At 41.8% G+C, this 22,594-nt stretch overlaps 1 protein-coding gene across 2 annotated transcripts; it reads right to left on the bottom strand.

The window, feature by feature from the left end:
• Window positions 1-863: 863 nt before the first annotated feature.
• LOC140524830 (golgin subfamily A member 3-like) lies at window positions 864-21,657 on the bottom strand. 2 transcript variants are annotated; one of them, XR_011973848.1, is made up of 10 exons: window positions 21,021-21,657; window positions 16,648-16,848; window positions 16,115-16,312; window positions 12,910-13,026; window positions 12,481-12,620; window positions 11,498-11,591; window positions 10,504-10,664; window positions 5,829-5,947; window positions 5,517-5,636; window positions 864-1,135 (listed from the first exon to the last, which is right to left on the bottom strand). XR_011973848.1 is itself a non-coding variant. In XM_072639646.1 (8 exons), the coding sequence occupies exons 1-8, from the start codon at window positions 21,282-21,284 to the stop codon at window positions 6,451-6,453; spliced, it is 1,272 nt and encodes a 423-aa protein (XP_072495747.1). In that variant the 5' UTR covers window positions 21,285-21,646; the 3' UTR covers window positions 6,185-6,450. The 2 variants fall into 2 exon arrangements, 1 of the variants encoding a protein (XP_072495747.1); XM_072639646.1 differs by lacking the exons at window positions 864-1,135; window positions 5,517-5,636; window positions 5,829-5,947 and adding an exon at window positions 6,185-6,547 and having other exon boundaries at window positions 21,021-21,646.
• Between the last annotated feature and the right edge of the window lie 937 nt (window positions 21,658-22,594).

Below are 22,594 nucleotides of genomic sequence, written 5' to 3' on the forward strand. Positions count from 1 at the left end.
CAGAGTCTGCCAGTAAAATGCACTAGATTGTTACCTTCAGCTTTCAATTCTCTCGGCAATATTCTATGACCACAAATTGCAAGATAACTGCTGATCTGTGGCCTGGTAAAAGTTTTCTCACTGGGAGTCCCCTAATCGGCTACCATGAAACAAATCCAGATTCAAACAAAATGCAACCTCATAACTTTGAGGACCCAAATAATAAATACCCAAATGACGAGTGACATATATTTGTATGTATTCATATATATATATATATATATATATATATATGTATATATATATATATATATATGTATATGTATATGTATATATATGTATATATATATATGTATACCTTATTCTAATACAAGGTTTTTCTGACTAGAACAAAAAAATAAGAAAGTATTTAAATATATGTATGCATACATACACACATATGGAATTCATTGGTTCGGTACTTGGCAACGAATTTATCTACTTCTAATTATTTCTAATACAGATGTTTGTGTGTGTGTATGTGTCTGAAAAATCATCAATTTTATTTCCCCACACTTTGAGTTAAGCACCACTATGTGCTAGACACTGTGCTAATCTCTTAACTAATATTTCCTTTGATCCTCACAACAATTGTAGGAGATAGGTATTATTACTTTCATTTTACTCTGTCTTGATCAGCACACAGCAGAAAAGTGCCGGTTTGAACTTACATAGTCTTGACTCCAGATCACCTGCCACATAGTTGCCCCCAGTTAATAGAAAAGTAGTTTTAACAGAAAAGAATGAAAGATCTCTTTTACTGCGAGATTGACTGCACAGTCACCAGCATGTAGACACACTTAAGAAATCTTTATTAAGTGAATTATTATAGTGAAGAAGGAAATATAAAATAATATTTGCAAAGGAAGATATATACAAGACAGTGGAGAGAGGGGAGGTACTACAGTCTAGTGGCTGTGGAAAGATTCCTGTGGAGGGTGAGATTTTAGCCAGGGAGGTCACTTGTCAGGGTAGAGGAGCAAGAGCTTTTCAGGCATGGGGTTCAGCCAGAATGAGTGCTCAGAGACGACAGATGGAGGGTCTTCTTTGTCAAAGTGGCAGAAAGTCAGTGTCACCCGTTGGAAGAATACTTGCTGGGGAGTAAGGTGGGAGAAACCTGGAAAAGGTGAAGGGATCCAGGTTATGAAGGGCTTTGAATGCCTAATGAGGCATTTTGTATTGGATACTGGCAGCAATAGGAAACTCCTGGGCTTTATTGAGTAGGGACAGGGGTGATATGATCAGACTTAAGCTTTAGAAAATCACTTTCGTGGCTGAACAGAGCATGGATTGAGGCAGATAGGAATGTCCTCCTCTCCCCTTCTCTCCTCCCCCCCCCCCCCCCCGCGGAAGGTTATTTTTATAGTCCTGGGTGTGAAAGTCTGTAACAGGGGGTGTCAGTGTCACAGGAGAGAAGTGCAGACATGGGAGAGATGATGTGAGGGTGTAATTGACAGGCCTTGCCAATAGCTTGTTGCCAAGGGGGTGAGACATAGTGAGGAATCCAGGCTGACTCCTAGGTCATGATCCTGAGGGATTTGGAGGGTGGAATTGCTCTCTGCACTCTTGGGGGAGGTATGCGATGGGAAGGGTCTAGGGGGAAAGATAATGAGTTCATCTCTCTGCATTTTTAGTTCCATATGTTTAGTGGACATCCAGTTTGAGATGTCTGAAAGGCCCTTAGAGATAAAAGACTGGAGATTGGCAGAAATATTGGGACAGCAAAGGGCCATTGGCAATCAGCATAGAGAAAATCGTTAAACCTATGGGAGCTGATGAGATCACCAAATGACGTGGTGTGGAGGGAGAAGAGAAGGGCCCAGGACAGAACCCTGAGGGAGACCTATGTTTAGAATAGTATCCAACAAAGGAAGGGGAGTAGGAGAAGTCAGAGAGGTGGGAGGAGAACCTCAAAAATCTAGAGAAGAGGGTATCAAGGAAGAGAGAATGATTATTGGTGGCAGAAGCTGCAAAGACCTCAAGGAGACTGAGGTTTGTAAAAAGGCCATTGGGAGTCTGGCAGAGTTGGGAGAGAGAGAAGCACAGGGCCTGAGTAAGCAGCAGCAGCTGCAGCAGCAACAGCTACTTCTGGGCCTGTCAGCTCACAGACTGAATATTTGAAAGTTCCCTACTTGAACTTCCAGAATCCAGGAGGGTAGAGTACATTGTAAATACTGTCACCATGCTTTGTTGATCTTGAAAAATCCACAGAATATTTTCCCAGGATATACCCAGGAGAAGTGGAACCAGCAGAAGTGATACAACGGTCTTTTAGAGATTGACAGGAAGGACCCTTCTTGCTGTGTCTGAAGGGGACCAGTGTAGGACATGAGACAATCCCGGAAACTTCACTTCATCATATCTTATAGCACAATAGAATTCCATTATGTTCATATACTGCAACTTGTTCAGCCATTCCTCATTTGATGGGTGTCCCCTCGATTTCCGGTTCTGGGCCACCACAAAGAGAGACGCTATAAATAATTTTTTATATGTGGGACCTTTTCCTATTTGTATGGTCTCTTTAGGATAGAGTCCTAGAAAAGATATTGCTGGGTCATAGAATAAGATCATTTTTGAAGCCCTTTGGTGATAGTACCAAATTGCCCTCCAGAATGCTTGGATCAGCTCACAGCTCCACCAACAATGAATTAGTGTTCCAACTCTCCACATCTTCTTCAAAATTTATCAACTTCCTGTTGTGTCATGGTACCAATCTGGATACCTCAGAGTTGTTTCCATTTGAATATCTCTAAGCAATAGGGATTTAGAACACTTTTTGTTATGAATACAGACAGCTTTCATTTCTTCCTCTGAAAACTGTCTGTTTGACCATTTGTCAATTGGGGAATGACTTGTACTCTTGGACATTTGATTCCGTTCTCTATATATTTTAGAAATCAGGCCTTTATCACAGACAGTAGTTACAAAAATTCTTTCCCATTTTTCTGCTTCCCTCTTACTTTTGGTTTGTGTGTGCAAAAGCTTTTCAATTTAATGTAATCAAAATTTTCCATTTTGCCTTTTAAAACTCAGGACCAATAGATGGAAATAGAACTTCCATTGAAATTATACAATATTTGGGTGCTTACCTGCCAAAATAAACCTAAGGGCTATGGGAACACAATCAGAGAACCCATTTCCCACAAGTATAATGAGATCTACATCAATGGAAAAACATCAGATGCTCGAGGATAGCCTGAGCTAATGCAATCAAAATGATAATTCAACCTAAATTAATTTGCTTGCTCAGTGCCATCAACAACCAGTATTGTTTTGAAGAGATAGAAAAAAATATCAAAATTCATCTGGAAATTTAAAAGGTCCAGAACATCAAGCTATGAAACGAAAAGAAATATTCCCAAGCTGGTGTACCATACCAGACCTTACATTGTATTATAAAGCAACAATCATCAAAATGACTTGGTCCTGTTCTATGAAATAAAACAGTAAATCAGTGGAGTAGGTTAGCTTCACAAGACACAGTAGTCAATGGGTACAGTCATCAACTGTTTGATAAACCCAAAGACGACATCTTCTGTGATAAGAACTCACTGTTTCACAAAAGCTGCTAGAAAAACTGGAAAATAACAAGGAAAATTTGGACATAGGACAATGTGTGACACCATATACCAAAAAAAAAAAGTCCAAATGGTTATCTGATTTATGTATAAAGACTGATTGAGAGTATAAACAAATGAGGGGAACAAGAAGTAGTTTATCTGTCACATTTATGGAGAATGCAGGACTTTATGACCAGACAAGAGATAGAGAACATTACAAAATGCAAGATGCATGATTTCGTTTCCATTAACTTGCAAAGTTTATGTGCAAACCTAAGTCATCAATGATTAGGAGGAAGTAGAAACCTGGAAATAATTTTGACAAGTAGTGTCTGTAATAAAGGACTCATTTCTAAGATAAATACAGAGCTGAGTCAAATTAAGGAGAATCCAACTCATTCCCTAGTTGATAACTGGTCAAAGATATGAAGAGGCAATTTTCAGAGGAAGAAATTAAAACTATCCATATTCCTAAGAAAAATGCTCTAAATCTCTTTTGTATAAAATGAGGCAAATAAAAACAACTGTGAGGTATTCCATCATGCCTATGAGATTGGCTAACATGAAAAGAGGAAAATGATCAGTATTGGAATAGATGTGAGGAATTTGGAAGACTGATTCGTTGTTAGTGGAAGTATGAGCTGATCTTACCATGCTGGAAAGCAATTTGGAACTTTGACCAAAGATCTACAAAAACGTGCATAACCATTGACCCAGCAATAATACTCCTAGGGCTGTATGCCAAAGAAATTATAAAATGGGAAAAGAACCACACGTATAAAAACATTTTTCACACCTCTTTTTCTGATGTCCAAGAACTGGAAATTCAGGGGATGGCCATCAGTTGGGTTGTTGCTGAACAACTTGTGGCATATAAATATAATCAAATGCTATTTAGATATAAGAAATGAGAAACAGGCAGAATTTTAAAAATCCTTCAAGGATTTCAATGAACTGATGCTGATTGAAGTGAATAGAAACAGGAGATCATTGTTCACAGAAACAGCCTCAGTGTATGATGACTGATTTTCATAGACTTAGCCCTTGTCAGCAACGCAAGGAGGTTAAATATTTCAAAGGACTAATGATGGTAAATGCTATCCACATTCAGAGAAAACAACTAAAGAGTCATAATGGAGAGCAAAGAAGACCATTTTCTTTTTTATTTTGTTTTGTTTTGTTTTCTTTCTCATGATTTCTGCCATTCGTTATAATTCTGACATGCAATCTGACTGATATGAACATGTTTTGCATAGGAATGTATGTGTAAAGCCTATATCAGATTGCATGCAGCCTTGGGAAGGGAGGGGGAGAAAATTTAAAACGTATAGAAGTGAACTTTGAGAATTAAAAATAAAAAAGAGAACACCATGAATGGCTTAAAAATACAGTACTGTTTACTCCATGAGAGCAATTATGCTTCTGTCACATACAGAGTACACATGAACATGTCTGGAATGATCAGGACCCCTGCATTACATCATTTTCAGGCCAATTATTATGCAGAATAGTCATCTGAAGTCCCCATTCAGGGATTACTCCCTCTCATCCCTAAAGATTACAAACACAGAAATCTCCAACTCTTTACTGCAACTGTATTTCTACGGTTTTTTAAAAAATAAAACTCAACCAAATCCAAATTTCGCAAACTGCTAGCCTTCTGACGTAGCCATCTGATGATATTTAGTTTTGGTGGAGTAGTGGGAGGAGCTGAAGTGTGGCCTATCCAGGGATGCTTATTTGTAAATGAATGAATGTATTCTATGTTTCCAGAGCACCATGCAAAGACAGAGCAAGCAGAAGTGTAAACTGATGTGGTGTCTTAATTTTTTCCATTCCTGTGCATCAGAAACAATGACTCCTGAGCAGGAAAGTGACAGAAATGGAAGTTTTCCCTTTTTTTTTTTTTTTTTTTTTTTTTGTAAAACTACCTACCATGCTCATAAAGTCCAGTCTCCTGGGATTGTACTTTTCTCCATGGTTTCACTGGTTTCCTTTGGCTGGGGCGACTCTCACCTGCTGTCAGTTTCAGGTATAAACCTCAGGTTTTCACAACTGATGGAGAGAAGAGAGATCCTTGTTGTTATCCTGTCTTTGACCACTCTGCCAAGGTAAGATGGATCCAGGAATACAAGCCAAGAGCTAGCCAAACTATAGTGCCCTGCACTAACTATTGCCAATCTTTGTCCATATCCCCCTTTCCTTTCCCTCCCTCCCTCTTATGCACTCCCTCATCCTCCCACTTACCATCTTTTTTCTCTGCTTGTGTGGGACAAAAGGTCCTTCATGGACCTTCTGGTGACAGGTACCCCAACTGCTACTTAGGAACTTTGGTGCGTCAGCTAGAGAGAGGAAGGTTTGTCCCACTGAAAGAGAAGCAATGTTCCTTTGCAAATAGTTGAGAAAGAAAGGTGATGGAAACAAAATAAAACCCTGTCATGTAGGCACTTTTGTGTTGGAAAGGTATACTAAAAAAAACCAATCATTTTTCTAAAAACCTTACCAGTACATGTCAACTTCCCTAAATCTCTTTATACCAGATATTCTAGCAGCAAACTTAAACATGACAATGAGCCAAAAGAAAAAGAAAGACAATCCAAGAATTCTGAAATTGCAAAATGGGATTTTGCAACAATTAAATCGTTATAATTTTACTGTTTTTACACAACCAACTATATACAATGTATGTATTTGAACAATAAAGTAAAATGTCCCAAAGAAATGTTCTCTTCTCTGGAGGAAAATAAAGCTTATTCAGATATAGGGTCGTTGCTTCACTGCTGGCTGGGTGTTGACAGGGTGGTTCAGGCAAAGAAGAAATTTACGAGTTTCCTAGAAGCAGCAGATGGGAAGGTAATGGAGAGGTCCATTAAGTGACAGTCCATCGATGAGTCCATGAAGGCATCGATTCATGTATTTTGATCATTTGATTTTCCATGTGGTGTTGAAGACTATCCATTTGTTGCCTTTTAAGAAAAGGAAACAGGTCGAAGGAATAAATACTGTGTAAAATGAACCCCCGGAACAACAGAAAGAGCTATAATAAATTTCTATCACAATTATTTGAAATATTAGTTTCCAAAGCAAATAGAAAGTCCTCGTTAACAACTGGATGTGGCTGAATATAAACTTGGGTTCTCAACCTTATACTATATATTAACATCAATTGGAGCAAGATCGTACAGTTAAGCCCTTAAGGAAACCCAAAGTTCGATGAAAATGAAATCATGCTTCAAGAATTTTTATCTGTTGAGAAGAGGAACATATGATAGAATTAGATAAAAAAAGAGCAAAACACCCTTATCCCTTCACCAATAACCAAGAGAATCAAAATCAGCAGAGACTAAATAGCTCCATTAAACGTAATCTGTCAAATTAGGATGTCTTGCAATCGTAGAAATATTCAAAGGAATCACTCATCCCCTAATGGACCAAAGGTGATCTATCCACAGACAATCAACAACACATACATCAAAAATCATCTCTTGAAACCCCCCCAGAAATTATGAGTTCTGAGGACGTAGGCATCCACACATGCCAACCCAAACTTCGACAAAGAACCCCCAATAGCAAATATCCTTAGGGCCTGTTAGATATCTTCTCCAAAAAGACTTGCTGGGATAGAGAACTGATCACCTCTTGAGAAAACCTATTCCCCTTTGTGTCACCTGGAATTCTGGTGATTTGCTAATTCCACTGTTTGGCATTCTGACACATGGGACTCAGCTTTCTTCCATGTGACTGCCTTTCAAATACTTGAAAACTGCCACAATTCCTGCAGATATCCTCTTTCCCCAGCTAATCATGCCCTCGTCCTCCCTAGATAAGCTGGCAGGGCCTGAAGACCACCAATCATTATGACTACACTTTCTACTTTACCAATGAGCTTCACACTGCCTTTTGGATGTGTACTTACTGAGGCAAGGTACAGAGAGATGATTGCCTTCCTAGGTCTGGGTATGTTCATTTCTTATGTCAGCAAAGATCGCTCTTGCTCTCTTGTCTGCCATATTACACTACTGACTCAACTGGAGTTTGGAGTGCACTAAAAGGCCAGATTCTTTCAGGACAATCTCTGCCTAATTATGCCTGCCCCTACTTTGTTAGTGAAGTAGATTTTTTGATCCTTAATTATTTTATTCTAGCAAATAATTTTATACTCCAAAGAGACCAAAGAAGAAGGGAAGAATAGATACGTGCAAAATATTTGTGGTAGCATTTGTTGCTACAGCAAAGAACTGAAGACTGAGGGTGTGTTAATCCATTACAGAATGACTGAAAACATGGTATATGAAAGGAAGAGAGTGTTGCTGCACAGTACGGAGTTATAAAAGGGATTAAGTGAAATCTAGGAAGACATATGAGCTGACAGATTAAAGCACAATTACATACACTGACAGCAATGTGGTAAAGAGAAATTCCTCCAAAAGACTTGAGACTCTGGTCAATGCAATGATGAATCAATGAGTCCAGAAGACTAGTAATGAAGCAGGCCTCCATCCTCTTGGTACAGACTATAATTGCAGGATCATACTGTCTTTAGTGATAACAGATGTGTGATTCCCCCCTCTCTTCTATTACCTTAGTCTGTTAGAATGGGGGCGGATTACGTTGTCTTCAGGGAGGATTAGAAGGAAGGATATGAATATTTGGGGGGCAAGTGTATCAAGAAGATACTGATTCCAAAAATAAAAAAAAAATGAGCTACAAAACATTTAATTTAAATTTAAATTTAAGAACATCCAGCAAAGAAGAGAATCAAGTTCAGAAAAGGGACATAGACATATGTAAGCCACACAAAATAAATGCATACTTTGAAATTACCCAAACTACATATAATAGAGATTCATGTTTCATACACAATTCTCTTTTTCCTCTTTATTCTATCGTTGATAGACATAGTCATATTGGTTGATGTTTGTCAAATTCTTAGTTAAAGAGACCAAAAATAATTTCATCTTACTAGATTTGACCTAATAACTTTACCACGTGAGATCTTTTGGCATCTGACTGTTAGAAGTGTTAACTGTCTTGGAAAAACATGCCATCTATGCCTAAGTCACTGAGGTATGACTACGACTTCAGTCTTGTCTTTCATCTCCTTGTAAATCCATCTGAACGTATTACTTTCTAGCCACTTTCTTCACTCATTTTGGAAAGGACCGCATGGGAAACTTGGTCAAATGTTTGGCTACAATCTAGATAAAGGATAGCTCCAGCATTCCCCTTCCTGAGCAGTCTAATGACCCTGAGAAGAAGGGAGATGAAATGAACTGTGTGTGACTTTGGGAAAGCTAACACCAGGCGCTGACACTTCCTGCTTTTCTAGCAGTTTTCTAGCCACTCCCTAAATAACATGCTCTATAATTTCTCAGCAACAGAGGTCACCCTCCTTATTCTCCATGTGCAGACTTCGCTCTCTTCCCTTTTGAGAAGATCAGGACACTCGCCCTCCTTTGGTCCTCTCCTGTGCTCCATGATTTTCCCCAAATCCTAGTTTGTGGCCTCACCAGTGACATCTGCCTTATTTTTCCCATCTTGAGAGCTCAACTGTGCCTCGTGCCCTGAAGTCGCCAAGGACAATCAGGTACCTCTCTTAACTGACGCATCTTCCTTTTGAGCAGCTATTTCAGTATAAAATGGATTCTCCTTAGTAAAGAAAACTAAAGTGCAGTAGGAGGGACTGCCTCTCTGCTCTCAGGTAGATTATACAGCTGGAGCCCTAGTCCCGATCCTTGTTTCTTCATCCTCTATTTCCACATTGAGATAAAATCTTTTAAGAAGTTTAAATTTAAGTTAAAATTTAAATTTAAGAATTTAAGTTAAAATTTAAAAGTGAGAGCCTTTTCTTCTGTTCATCCTCCCTCACAATCAAAGATATTCCAATGAAAAGAATGTAAAGGTATCCTCTAAACTGTTCAAAACAAGGAATATTGACCAGATGATGTGGGGTTGTGACGTTCTGTAGTGTCCTACTCTTCTTGACCCCATCAGGCATTTCACATGGCTTAAAATGGTCCTGCACTACAGAGGAAGAAAGCAGTCTCAGAGAGAAGGCAAGCAGTTGAAGGAGAGGGTGAACTAGCTGTCTCTATGTCTAGCTACTGATTAACATAGCCTCTCCCCTGGCATCAGAGGCCAGCTGGTCTTCTCTAGAGTCTTAAGTCTGCTTAGTGTTGCCTTCTTTCATGCCGTTCCCCTTGCCTTGGAAGCCCTTGTCTGCAGTCTCTGCAGAGTAGAATCCAAAACGCCTCTGAGAATGGTCCAATTCAGTCTCCCTTCCTTTGAATCGATCTAAAACTTAAATGTGCCTGTCTTTCTGTATTATGTGTGTCTATGTACTAGAGTTGTTTGTAAGACTCTGCTAAGTTCTATCTCCTATACTCAATCCTAGGTGCACACACAGTATGTATCAATAAAGGATAGATGAGTGGAAAAAACAAAATCACTTAGAGATATCCCACTCTGGCCAGGGCTGCCCACAAGGGGAGGTCTCCTGGTAGAGGTTGGAGCAGGTCTGTGCAACCTGAGGCCCTCGGGCTCTGGAGCTGGATGCAATGAGTCCAAGGACTTCCTCTCCACATTTTCCTCTAAATTTGTCAGTGGCCAAACCTGAAATACTCTGGTAGGTAGCACAGGGCCCATGGACCACAGGTGGGGAAGGCCTGGGTTAGAGGCTCACGCTATGTTGGGGATCTGTTCAAGGGGAATTTTCTTCAGGTGTGAGTTGGCAGACGGAGTCCATAGGTGATCCTGTTCAAATCTGAACCTTTTGTTATCTTGTGAGAGGAAGCAACATGGCACAGTCACAGGGCAGGAAGAGATTTTTAGGTTGGCAGATCCACTTGTTGTGCATTTGGCATAAGTAACATGAAAGGATGTTCCAAACATACCATAATAAATGATAAACAAAAGGTCCTACCTGAGTTGGTGGAGAGAGATGTGCAGGCTGTGGAGCTTCTCCTTGCTCACAGTGGGCTGGGTATTGAGCAGCTCCTCTAGAAGGGAAGCAGGGACAGGGCAGGATGGAAGTTGAATGGGAGTCACAGGGAAGGATTTGATCTCTCCCTTCAGTTCCTTCCTCTGAAAAACAAAGGTGTTATTTGTGTTATTAGTGCCTACCGTTTAGAGACACAGAGAAAAACTGCAGGGGTGAAGGAGGGAGAGACATAAAATAATGGTACATGTGTGCAAACCCAAGCTTTCTAAATGTGCACAATGTTACCCAGTTATTGACAGGAGGGCCCCCAAACTCAGCAAGTACAATGTTGGTGTTTTGATGGCCCCCAAGTTGTAGCTAATATTTGTATTGCATTTTCATGTTTGTAAAGCACTTGACATGTGGGAACTGATGGGGATTATATGAATTTGCCAAACTCATGATCATCAATATCATCTCCCTTAGATATGAACCACTAGATGAGGATTTTCCATGAAGCACTTCTGGCATCATAAGCAACTGTTACTTGTACAATGGGTCATCAGGCTTCACCTTTATTTTACTGGGACATTTATTTCAGATGGATGAATTACAGCAATCATCCTCAAACGTATGGAAGTCCTCTAAAGACATAGCAGGAAGACGCCATACAGAGTGAGCCTTGGGCGTGCCATGGCCCAAAGCAAAGGATGCCTGGGACCTCTGGCCTCTGAACAGAAACATTCAGGAGCAGTTTTCTGGATTGGGTTTCATTCCAGATCTCCTGAGCAAGATAAATTCCAGAACCTGCCACTTGTTGGGGGCCTAAAGATCTTTCCATCACAACACCTCTTCCTCTTGGGACATTAACTAACTACAAACTGGCAGCTACAGAGGGAACATGATTCTGCTGGCTAAGGCTCTGCAGCATGACCACGTGACCTGTCCTGGGGAGGGTATTCTGCCCCATGAGGGAGCTCAGGTCAGGGGGCATTACCTTGCTCATCTTGCCTTGCTGCAGCTCAGCCTGAGCTTCTGCCAACTCCAGCTTCAACTGGGACACTTCCCGGTGGTGTTTTTCCTCCTGTGTCCTAAGGATGGACAGAAGAATATCAAGTAAAAATGGCATTTCTATGCTGATCTGCAACTGGTTTTGGCTATAAAGCAATCTATGTCCAGTCTAGAAGTGATGGCACCTGGTATTGTATTTTGCATCTTTCTTAATGTCATGTATACAAGACGTACAGTGATGTTCCAGAGCACTAGGGATTTATGAGCACACAGACTCCAAAAAAACACTTAAGCACAGATGTTTGATAACTACATGTTTCTGATAAATCTGCCTGATGATCCTCACCTTGTGCTGTCTGCACTAGTCACAGACACCATATGTGTTTCAAGGGTGATTTACTGTACCCTTTCTAGTTACCCTCAAGTGTGCCACCAAGGCATTTTTATGCTGGCATAAACACTGCCTATCCCTTACATTAGCTAAAAGCTTCTCTTCGAAGTTGACCTCGGAAGGGAGCCAAACTGAACCTGAGCCCCTCCTATTCCTACCCATGCTTCCAGTGCTGATTAGAGATCAAGTCCAAGGGAAAACATGGTCTAACCAGGAAAGACTGCATTGGTAATGACCCAGACTGCATTGGCAATGACCCAGACATGAAAAGACATTGTGCCTGTGTCTCTGGCTTCTGGACCTCAGGAGATACTGGAATGTATTAATAATAATACCACGAATGGCTACATTTCTTCAACACCTACTATGAGCCAGGAACTTTGCAGAAGACTTTACAATGATCATCTCATATGATCGTCACAACAACCTTGTTGGAACAGATGCTATCAACATCCCCATCTTAAGAGTCGAGACAGCTGAGACAGACAGAGGGTGAAGGTTTAGAGCACTAAGTGCCTGAAGCCAGATTTGAATTCTGGAGTCGGAGCCCAGACAAGTCCCAGTGGGGCAATACTTACAGCAGCCTATGTGTGTCTGCCTGGAGATTCTTAGCCAGCTGCTCCTTGGCCTGCAGTTCTTTCTTCAGTTCAATGAGTTCCAAGGTGGCAGCTTTGTAATGCAGCTTGTTGTGAACGGCTTTGATCTTACTTGCTGCCACCTGTGGCAAGGGGAAGCAAGAGTCAGGCCAAGAAGCCTATTAAGTTGCATTTTCTGTGAAATGAACAGGCAAATAAGCAGACCTTTTTACTTCTGGTGTAGACAAAAAGGCCTTTCAATAGTACTCCTTGAAAGATGCTGAGAAAGCCTTTGACACTACCATCTCTGTGATATGTCTTTCCACATCTGGCAACGACCAAAACCACATAGCCCCTGGTGAGAGCTGTTCTGAGATTCAGAGGCAGCAGGAGTAGCCACATCCACCCACATCCACCTGAGCAACCACATACCTGCTCCTTGAGGCTGTGAACATTGGCCTTCTCAGTCTTTAACGCCCTCATGAATGCCTGAATCCGCTGGTTGATTTGCTGGTCTTCCTCTACTTTTTTCTGGAGAACCACCTTGACCTAGACAACAGGAAGGCAGAGGGGTGGCACATTGTCCTGTCAAGTGTCTGGGAAACCACAGTTAGTGTAAAAAGTAGAACTAGTGTTGGGTGACAACATTGCCACAACAGCAGACCTTAGAGTGGGGGCTGTATGCTCTTCTAGGCACTAGCTCCAAGCAGGACCATGCACATTCCAACGTGCCACTTAAAAGCAAGCCACAGAGTTTTGAGTTTCTGTGAAGAGACTAAAATACTTTTCCAGAGAAACTAGGTAAAAATGGACTACAGAGATTGCAGAATGTGGAGTATCTAGTGGTGTTTCTTAGCCTTCTCAAGCAAGCATGGTCTCTAGTGGGCTCCCTGGCCAAGTCCCTGATAAAGGCAGCCTGAGTGATAGGGGGCAGAGTCAAAATGACAGAGTAGAAAGAAGAAGCTGTGGAAGCGCCCCACGTAGCCCATAAAATACTTGCAAGTACGACTAAACAAATTCTGGAGCAGCAGAAACCATAAAAGGACAGAGAATTGCAGCCCAAGACAGCCTGGAAAGCCACCAGGAAAGTGTTATCACAGAAGATGCAGAGTAGCACATAGCCCAGGGTGGACGGCATGATGGGGCAGGGACGAGATATGGAAGAGGTTTCAGGGAGCCACCAGCTGCAGCCTTTTCCAAATTGCTCAATCCACAAATGACAAAGACAGTTTCAAAGGTCATGAAAAAGCTCCTTTGCCAAGGAGAAAGGAATGTGGAATGCTTTACAAAGCAGAATTAGCCTAATGGAAAAGGAGGTTCAAAAGCTCACTGAAGAAAATAGTTGCATAATCATTAGAATGGAGCAGATGGAAGTGAATGAGTGTATGGGAAACCAAGAAATTACAAAACAAATCCAAAAGAATGAAAAAATAGTAGATAATTTGAAATATCTCACTGGAAAAACAACTGACCTGGAAAACAGATGCAGAAGAGACAATTTAAAACGTATGGACTACCGGAAATGCATGAACAAAAGAAGAGCCTAGACAGCATCTTTCATGAAATTATCGAGGAAAACTACCTTGATATTCTAGAACCAGAGGGTAAAATAAAAAATTGAGAGAAACCACCAATCACTTCCTGAAAGAGATCCGAAAAGAGAAACTGCTAGGAATACTTCAGCCAAATTTCAGAGTTCCTAGGTCGAGGAGAAAGTGTTGCAAGCACCTAGAAAGAAACAATTCGAGTATGGTGGAAATACAGTCAGCATAACAGAAGATCTAACACCTTCTACATTAAGGGATCAAAGGGCTTGGAATATAATATTCCAGAATTCAAGAGAATTAGGATTAAAACCAAGAATCACCTAAAGGGCAAAACTGAGGATAATATTTCAGTGGAAAAAAATGGGTATTCAATGAAATAGAGGATTTTCAAGCCTTTTAGATGAAAAGACCAGAAATGAATAGAAAATCTGAATTTTAAACACAGGAATCAAGACAAACATGCAAAGGTAAACAGAAAACAGAAATCACAAGGCACATTCTAAAGTTCAAATCATTACATTCTTACATGGAAAGATAATATTTGTAACTCTTGAGACTTTTCTCAGTATTTGTGTAGTTGTACAGATTGTGCCACACATACTCACACTTCTCTGGAGAGAGAGAGAGAGAGAGAGAGAGAGAGAGAGAGAGAGAGAGAGAGAGAGAGAGAGAGAGAGACAGAGACAGAGACAGAGAGACAGAGACAGAGAGAGAGAGACAGAGACAGAGAGACAGAGAGAGAGACAGAGAGAGAGACAGAGAGACAGAGAGAGAGAGAGAGAGAGGGAGAACAGGGTGAATTGAATAAGAAGGGATGATATCTATAGAAATAAAATTAAGAGGTGAGATAGGAATATATTGGGAGGAGAAAGGGAGAAATGATATGGGGCAAATTATCTCACATAAAAGAGGTAAAAATATATTTTTTCAATTGAGAAGAAAAGGGAGGAAGTTGAGAGGGAAAAAGTGAAGCTTACTCTCTTTATATTAAGCTTCAGGAGGGAATAACATGCTCCCTCAATTTGGTATGAAAATCTATCTTACACTACAGGAAAGTAGAGGAGAAGGTGATAAGTGGGGTGTGGGGCGATGATAGAATGGGGGACAAATGAGCGCGGGGATATGTGGGGGGATGATAAAAGGAAGGGCAGATGGAAGGAGGGAGTAACTAGAAGTAAACTCTTTTGGGGAGAGACAAGGTCAAAAGAGAGAATAGAATAAATAGGGGGCAGGATGGATGGAGGGAAATATAGTTAGTCTTACACAGCATGACTATTATGGAAGTCTTTTGCAAAACTATACACATATAGCCTATATTGAATTGCTTTCCTTCTCAGTGTGGATGGGTGGGGAGGGAGGAAGGGAGAGAAGATGGAACTCAAAGCTTTAGGAAGGAATGTTGAGAACTGTTTGGCATATAACTGGGAAATAAGAAATATAGTTAATGTTATATAGAAATCTATCTTGCCCTACCAGAAAAGAGAGAAGATGGGGATAAGTGAAGGGAGGGGTGCGATAGAAGGGAGGGCATATTGAGGGAAAGGGCAATCAGAATACCAAGTATTATGGGATGGGGGAGGGGAGAGATGAGGAGAAAATTTGGAACTCAAAACATTGTGGAAATGAATGTTGACAACTAAAATTAATAAATAAACTTAAAAAAAATATATGTGTAGTGCAATTTTTCCCACAAGAAATTTCCAAACTACGGAGCTAAGAAAAGACCTTTAGCAATGGCCAAGACAATAGCACCTTTCTAAGTAAAATAAAAAGAAGAAGAAGAAGAAACAAAGAAGGAAACAAATTCATGAGTCACTCATCTTGTTGGTTTAGTCCCGGAGGTTAAAGTTGTGCCTTAATAAAACCTTGTTGAGTAAAATTACCATATATACTATAACCTTATGAAACAAGGAAAAACGTTCCCGTTTTCACTGTGGAAATTCTATCTCCACAAGGATAGATAGGAAGAAATAGTAATTCTACTCATGCCTCACAGTCAAATTGTTTCCCTCCAAACTATTCTTAAAGAAAAATGTGTTTTGATTTGAAGATGCAGGTGAACCAACCCACTAGCATAAAGCTCCAAATACCTTCAGGTTCAACTCTACTAAATCGGCTTCTCTCTTCATTGAAGTCATTTCCAAGACATTGTTTTTCTCCTGAAGGGCTTCATTGGCCTGTTCCAAAATGTTAACCTTTTCCTGCTCCTGATGTAATTGCAGAGTCAAATTCTTATTGATATCCTTCAGGCGCTGTATTTGCCTTTTGAAGCCTCTTGGCTCTTGGAGCTGGGGAGAGATTACAGTACAGGCTCCCTGTGATCTGAGCTAGTTGGACACTTTAGTGAGTAAAATATTTTGATGAATACTTATCAGGCAGAGTAATGTTCCAGGAAATAGACCACACCAATAAAATATGTGACAGATGTACAGAAGTTGTATCCATAGAGTTGTACTCAACACGACATCCCAAGAAACCAGCTTCAACCATCACAAAACCCAATCACTAGCCTGTACATTATTGCAGTCCCCACAGTCACCAGCCCATCTTTCCTGCCATTTCTCACACTCTGTTTCTGCAGCATCCCTTAACATCTCCCCCAAGAAGCAGCAGAGACAACCACCTCATCTTCCAGGTCCATGACTTTCTCCTGGTACTCTTCCAGCCTGCCCTGCAGCTCCTCATGTTGGGTCTGCAGCTCGCTGAAGGACTGCTCCCGGATGTGCAGAGTCTCCTGGACCAGGGTGATCTGTCTCATGAGATCCAGGTTCTTCTGCTGCAAGGCATCCAATAGCGAGTCTCCCTGAGGCATAGTCACCTTTCCCTGTGAGAAATCAACTCCATAAGTCACCTCCATCCAACACAACAATTCCAGTGTTCACTTGTCCTTTCTTGGGCTGCTGTTTGATTGCTAATCATTTAATATCATGTAAACGTCGATAAAGGGCAGAGCCTGAACTAATTGACTAGAGGTAGCCCCCTGGTCTCACAGATATCTCTTCTCTACTCTCTACTTCTCTACTCCCAGAATTCCCTTTACTGTGTCAACAAGGCAAGATGAAGTAGACCAGAGCATTCTGCTACTAATGACTACCAAGGACAAAGCTCCTCAAGAGAAGGCACTATCGTAAATATATATTTCATGGACATATGCTATGTTATGTCATTTTCATGGTAAAGAAAACAGATATCCTGGGTCATATTTCAATTAATTGTTTGTCTCCTCTCTTGTCTTACTGTATTTACCACTCATTCAGTTAAGAAAATTCTTTTGCATATTATGGTTAAACATTTATGGAAATCATAAATCTGAGTAATGCATCAGGATTGTTCTAGCACGTGTTAAAGCCTTCTCATTCTTTTGAGCACACAATCCGAATTTACATTCCTGATCCTTAGATATGCATGTTCTCTATCTTTGGCCAGCCTGAAGGGAAGAAACAATGTGAATTAAATGCCACCTAGCCTGTTTGCCTCTTTTAACCCAACTTTCAGGCAAACGATGTTTAAAACACAAACCAAAAACAGACAAATATTTGAGTGCTGACTATCATGTCTTAGGAGTACACATCTCATGCCTAATTTTCTGGTTTTCTCACACTAAATCTGTGGTCTTGTCAGTGTAGAGAATTGCATGTATATGAGCTAGGTCCAGCTCACTGGAAATGTGTATTACAGAATTTTCGGGGGAATACAGCAGTGAAGTGACTTCCTCAAGTTCACACAACCAGGAAGTGTCTGAGGTAAGATTGGAACTTAGGTGTTCCTGGGGCAGCTTGGTTGAACAAAATATAGAACCCTGGACTTCGAGTGATGAAGAAATGATTTCATATCTATCCACACACAGGTCTGCCAGAGTCTGACTCCTGACACCATGAGGACACAGGTGGACCCATTGGATTGTGCCCATGCGAGCTTCACTACATGGCCATAGCAGTTGCCAGTCACACTTCTTTGTGGCTGATCTGTGGGAAAGCTGCTTCCCACTTTCCTACCCTATTGCTCTCTACGTTTTCAGGCTGTGGACTCTACTGTGCTCCCTGTATTGTAGCCATACATCAACACTGGAAGAATACTGGTATTCACAAAGGGTTCTTTGGATGGAGGAGAAAAGGTCCCCAAAACCAACCAATGATTTCTAAAGGAATAAGAATTAAAGGGTTAGAAAAAGGAATACACTGGGAGAAAGGGAAAGGGAAAGGTACAATGAGGTAAATTATCTCACAACAAAGAATAAAGAATGAACTATAACAGTTGAGGGGAAGATGGAGGAGGTGGGAAACCTTAATCTTGAACCTTCACCGTGAACCTTATTCTCCTCTGTACTGACTCAAGCAAGGAATGGCACCAGAAGGAATAACTCAGTTATGTATAGAAATCCATCTCACACTGTTGGAAAATCGAACGGGGAAGGGCTAGGAGAAGGGGGTGCTTCTCATTGAAGAGAGAGAGGTGGAGGCAGGAATCAGAAGCAGTTCATGTTCAAGGAGGGATAAATGTTACACACACTCCTACAAGCTTGGTTATAAAAAGATGATGGGGGCTTTTAGTCGTTACAGAAAACACTGGACTAGGTGGTGACGGGGGGATGGACACAGTCTATCTAAAAAGCCTGATTTTGGGGGAAGAGAAATTTCATAATTTGTTAGGTTTGGAAAGTCCTCGGGGAAATCCTTATTTGGTGGAGAGATTTTGAAAACCATACAAGATTTGGTACTTTGAAATTTGGCATTGGAGTACCATGAATGAGGAAATTGAGTCTTAAGAAAATTTTGTTTTGGTGGAAGAACAAGAAAAGCATCCTTTAGAAAGAGTCATTTTTCTGTATTTGGGTCACCAAACAGGAGAAATAGCATACACTTCCATAAGAAAAACAAGGGTATAAAGGCTGCATGGTAATTTTAAATTGTGTCAAGATCAAGTTTGTAGCAGAATTGACAAAAGACAGAAGATTTCTACATAAAGACGGCAAGAAGTTCCTTTTTTGAAGATGACTTAGATGAGCATGCAGATCAGAAATCTGCCTCAGACTGTGTCTCCCCCAACCCCTAGACTGCTGTGTGAGATGAGACTTCTAAATGTGCAATTATATTTTATCTTTTTCTTTTGGGTCTCTATATCTGTCCTTACCAAAGGGACTGCCCCTTTGACTTATTAATGCGTTGATCATCATCTTCTCTTTCCCTCTTTCTATATTTGTTGAGAACAATCTATTCTTGCTTAAAGGGGAGATGGATGGAAGGAAGGATGTGTATGGAAAAGAGAGTGAGATAGCATTCATCAGAATGGAGATAGATGTGGAACAAAGATTTGAATAAATAAAAGAGGATGAATTGGGAGGAATGAGTACAATTTTTCTCTCCACAAAAATTACATAATATATGAAATGAAACCAAAGGGATCCATACAGGCCAGAGAGTTTTGACTTGCAAGAAATACAGGAAAATAAACTAACTGTAGGAGACACTATCAACGTGAATTAGTACTAGATTATTTTCTAGCAGAGGAAGAGGGAAATTTGAGCAATATCATGGAGAAATCATTTCCCTAAGTTCAGAATAGCCATCAGTAGAATGGGAGACATAAGGAAGGAGTTATGTTTCACAGAGAAGGTAACACACAAAGCAAAGGTCCAACTGGTCTGGAACTTGTTTTGAGGTTAGAAGGCAGCTAAGTAGAATAAATGTGAAGTGTAGCTTGGAATTCTCATGAATAAGAAGCTAACAAATGTTGATTTCTCTTCTAGGAAAGCTAAAGGTTCATTTTCACGGTCATCCCACACCTACAGGTATGGGAAGGGAGAACATGGTATTGGAAACTATACACCCTGTATTACCTAGTCAATGAGGTCCTAGGGGACAGACTTTGTAGTCAGGTAAAGGTTTTTAAGGCTTACTTTTGTTTCTGGAGGCTGTTCTATTCACCCCTCCAGAGTGTGAATAAGTTATTTCTCATGGTCTTGCCTCAGAAGCTGGTGTTTGGCTGAGGTCATCAATGGGCTGGGCCCGTTATCCCTGGGCCCAAATGTCAGCTACCCTTACAAGCCTAGCCCTCCATTGTCTTACCTCCAGGGAACCTTCAACTACTGCCCATTCTTCATGCTAGCAAAATGCTTTTTTATTGGTTTCTGCTGTCCTGATGCCAACTTATTGGTCACGCCCTTCAAGACCCTCCATAAATCCATTCTCCACTCACCCCAGACTACTGGAGCATGCCCAGATCCCTACCAAAGTCTTTCTGAATATAAGACCCAACTTGCCTCCATGATAGTGCTCAGATTCCATCTGGACCTTATCACCAGGGTTCAGTTTCTAACTGGTCCATGTGTAAGTCACAAATGTACATGTCCCTAACCAGTCTACCCCAAATGGAAGACCTATAATCAACTTTTTCTCTGGCTGTCAAAGAAGGCTTGGTTCAGTTTATCTGGGAAGGGCAGGGGGTTGCTATTTCAGGTTCCGACCACCCCCAAACCTCAACACAATGACTTGCCCAAGGTCACATAGCAACGAAGAGTCCAGTGCAGGATTTCAACCTGGCTATTATTGCTTCTATAATGAAAAGTTTCTAACAGCACTTACATGCTGCTTTAAGGTTTACACAGCATTTTGTGGAGCTAATCTCCTTCTTTCCTCCACATATTCCTAGCACTTAGAAGCTATGACTGTTTTTGAACAGATTTTTCTTTGACATACTAGGAGATGGTGGCTGAGAGATCTCAGGGGCCCGTACCAGGTTGGAAGGGGGAGATGGGTCCTCCCACCCTGGAGGTTGCCTCGCCGCTTCTGGGCCAGCTGAAGAGAACCAGGCAGGCCTGGGCTGAAGCAGGCCCAGGGACGAGGGTGAGGGCCTCTCAAGTGACCCCCGAGGCAAGGAGACAAGAAAGGCGGGAAAGTCCTTGTGATTCTGAGTGTTGAGCCACTGGCAATCTGCTGTACTAAGGGCGCTACTCTGGGGAAGGGGGAAGGTAGGTCCCTGGGACCTCCATGGTCTCACCCGATCTGTGTTCCCTGAGTGCCAGGGATGGAGGGCACTGGGCCAGGCAAGGTAGCTGCTGTGTCCAGCGATGCCATGGCAGAATGCCCCGCTACACTGTTTCCAGATGTGCACGGCACAGCCGACCAGCAGCACGACAGCCAAAGCGCACAGCAGCTCCCAGACTAGTGTTGGCCACTCTCCTGGCCCCTTGTCCCACCAATTGGCCCCCCACCACCCCTCCTCCCACCGTAACGCCCCCAAATTTCCCATCCCCCACCACATAACACCCTGGAAGCACACTGCCTCCCACTAAGGCTTGTGCTCCCACTCAGTCTCCGGCCCCCTTGGCAGCTTCAGGGTCACCAGGGTACTTGAAGGACCTCCAATCCACCTCCTCTGTGGATCCTGAAGACAACTGAGGGCTCCCAGTGAACCGTGCACAAACGGGAACCAGGCAACCAACGAACGTTCCAAGTTCCCCAAGACACAGGCTCAACCTAGGCACTGGAATGCCAGAGCCTATATGCCCTTGAGCCCCGCCCCCTCAGTTCTAAGGATGGGGCATCTTAACTGATCTAATCACTCCTACCCCTTGAATGGATTGGAGACAGTTCTGCCCCACCCAGTCCAATGGACTCCACTGAACCAGCCCCAGTGTCCCCAGTCAACCACAACTACCAACCCCAGGGACCTGGCCACACAGGAGCCTCCTTCCCCACCCCCAGGGGTCCCTCAGTCAACTGAGCCCCCAGTTGAGTTCTCTAGGACCACCGAAGACAGGTCAGATCTGGTCAGATTTTTCCCATGTCCTAACCCTCCTAAGGCATGATGACAATCTCTGTACACCTCCCTTGAGTCCAACTTGTTGACCCCCTCAGGGGCACCCAAGCAGGGTTCTGCAGCAGCAGTATCCTCATCAGGAACACCACCATCACTAGACAAAGGTGCTAGAGGAGGTTGGAAGAAGCTCACATTTGGAAATGGGGACTCAGGGATGATTCCCTGGTCAGACCTCTCTTAATCAGGGTGCTTCTCTTTTCATTCCTTATTTATCCTCTATTATAGTTTGCTTTGCATATCGTTATTTGCACGTAGTCTCCTCTGGTAGAATGTGAGCTACGTTCATGGCAGGCAATGTCTTTGGTCATTTTTGTTTTCCCAGTGCATCACCCATTGCATGCTGGGTCATCTCCAGTCATCCTGATGAACATTTGGTCACTGGACCCAGAAGGCTCAGCAGGAGAAAGGGAGGTTGGTGAGGCGGTACGCCCTTACCTCGCTCAAAACATAGTCAACTGCAAGTCATGTCATCTTTACTCTGATGACATGGTCTTCTTCAAAAACTAAGGACAAACACAGACCTATGAGTAGACCTAGATGCTTGAATAGGGATGCAGCTAGCTGGGTACCTCAGTTCATCTTTTCGATTTTGTAGACCCCTACCTTCTCCTCTCCAAAGGAAGGTAAATTTGAATGGCCAGAGGGCCACCAATAAACGTGGGGTTAATTGGCTATATTTCTTTCTTTCTTTCTCTTTCTTTCTTTTGTTCTGTCTTTCTATCTTTCTTCCTTCCTTCCTTCCATTCTTTCTT

The sequence above is a fragment of the Notamacropus eugenii genome, chromosome 2 (assembly GCF_028372415.1).
Source record: "Notamacropus eugenii isolate mMacEug1 chromosome 2, mMacEug1.pri_v2, whole genome shotgun sequence".
In the NCBI taxonomy this organism is placed as follows: Eukaryota; Metazoa; Chordata; class Mammalia; order Diprotodontia; family Macropodidae; genus Notamacropus; species Notamacropus eugenii.

Excerpts from the sequence above, each read along its gene's own strand:
- LOC140524830 (XM_072639646.1), bottom strand. The coding sequence starts at position 21,284 with ATGTGGTGGGGGATGGGAAATTTGGGGGCGTTACGGTGGGAGGAGGGG. Across the intron at positions 11,592-12,480 it reads GCAGACACACATAGGCTGCT|GACACAGGAGGAAAAACACC; the intron begins GTAAGTATTGCC and ends GTCCATCCTTAG. Across the intron at positions 6,548-10,503 it reads ATCTCTCTCCACCAACTCAG|GCAACAAATGGATAGTCTTC; the intron begins GTAGGACCTTTT and ends TTTTCTTAAAAG.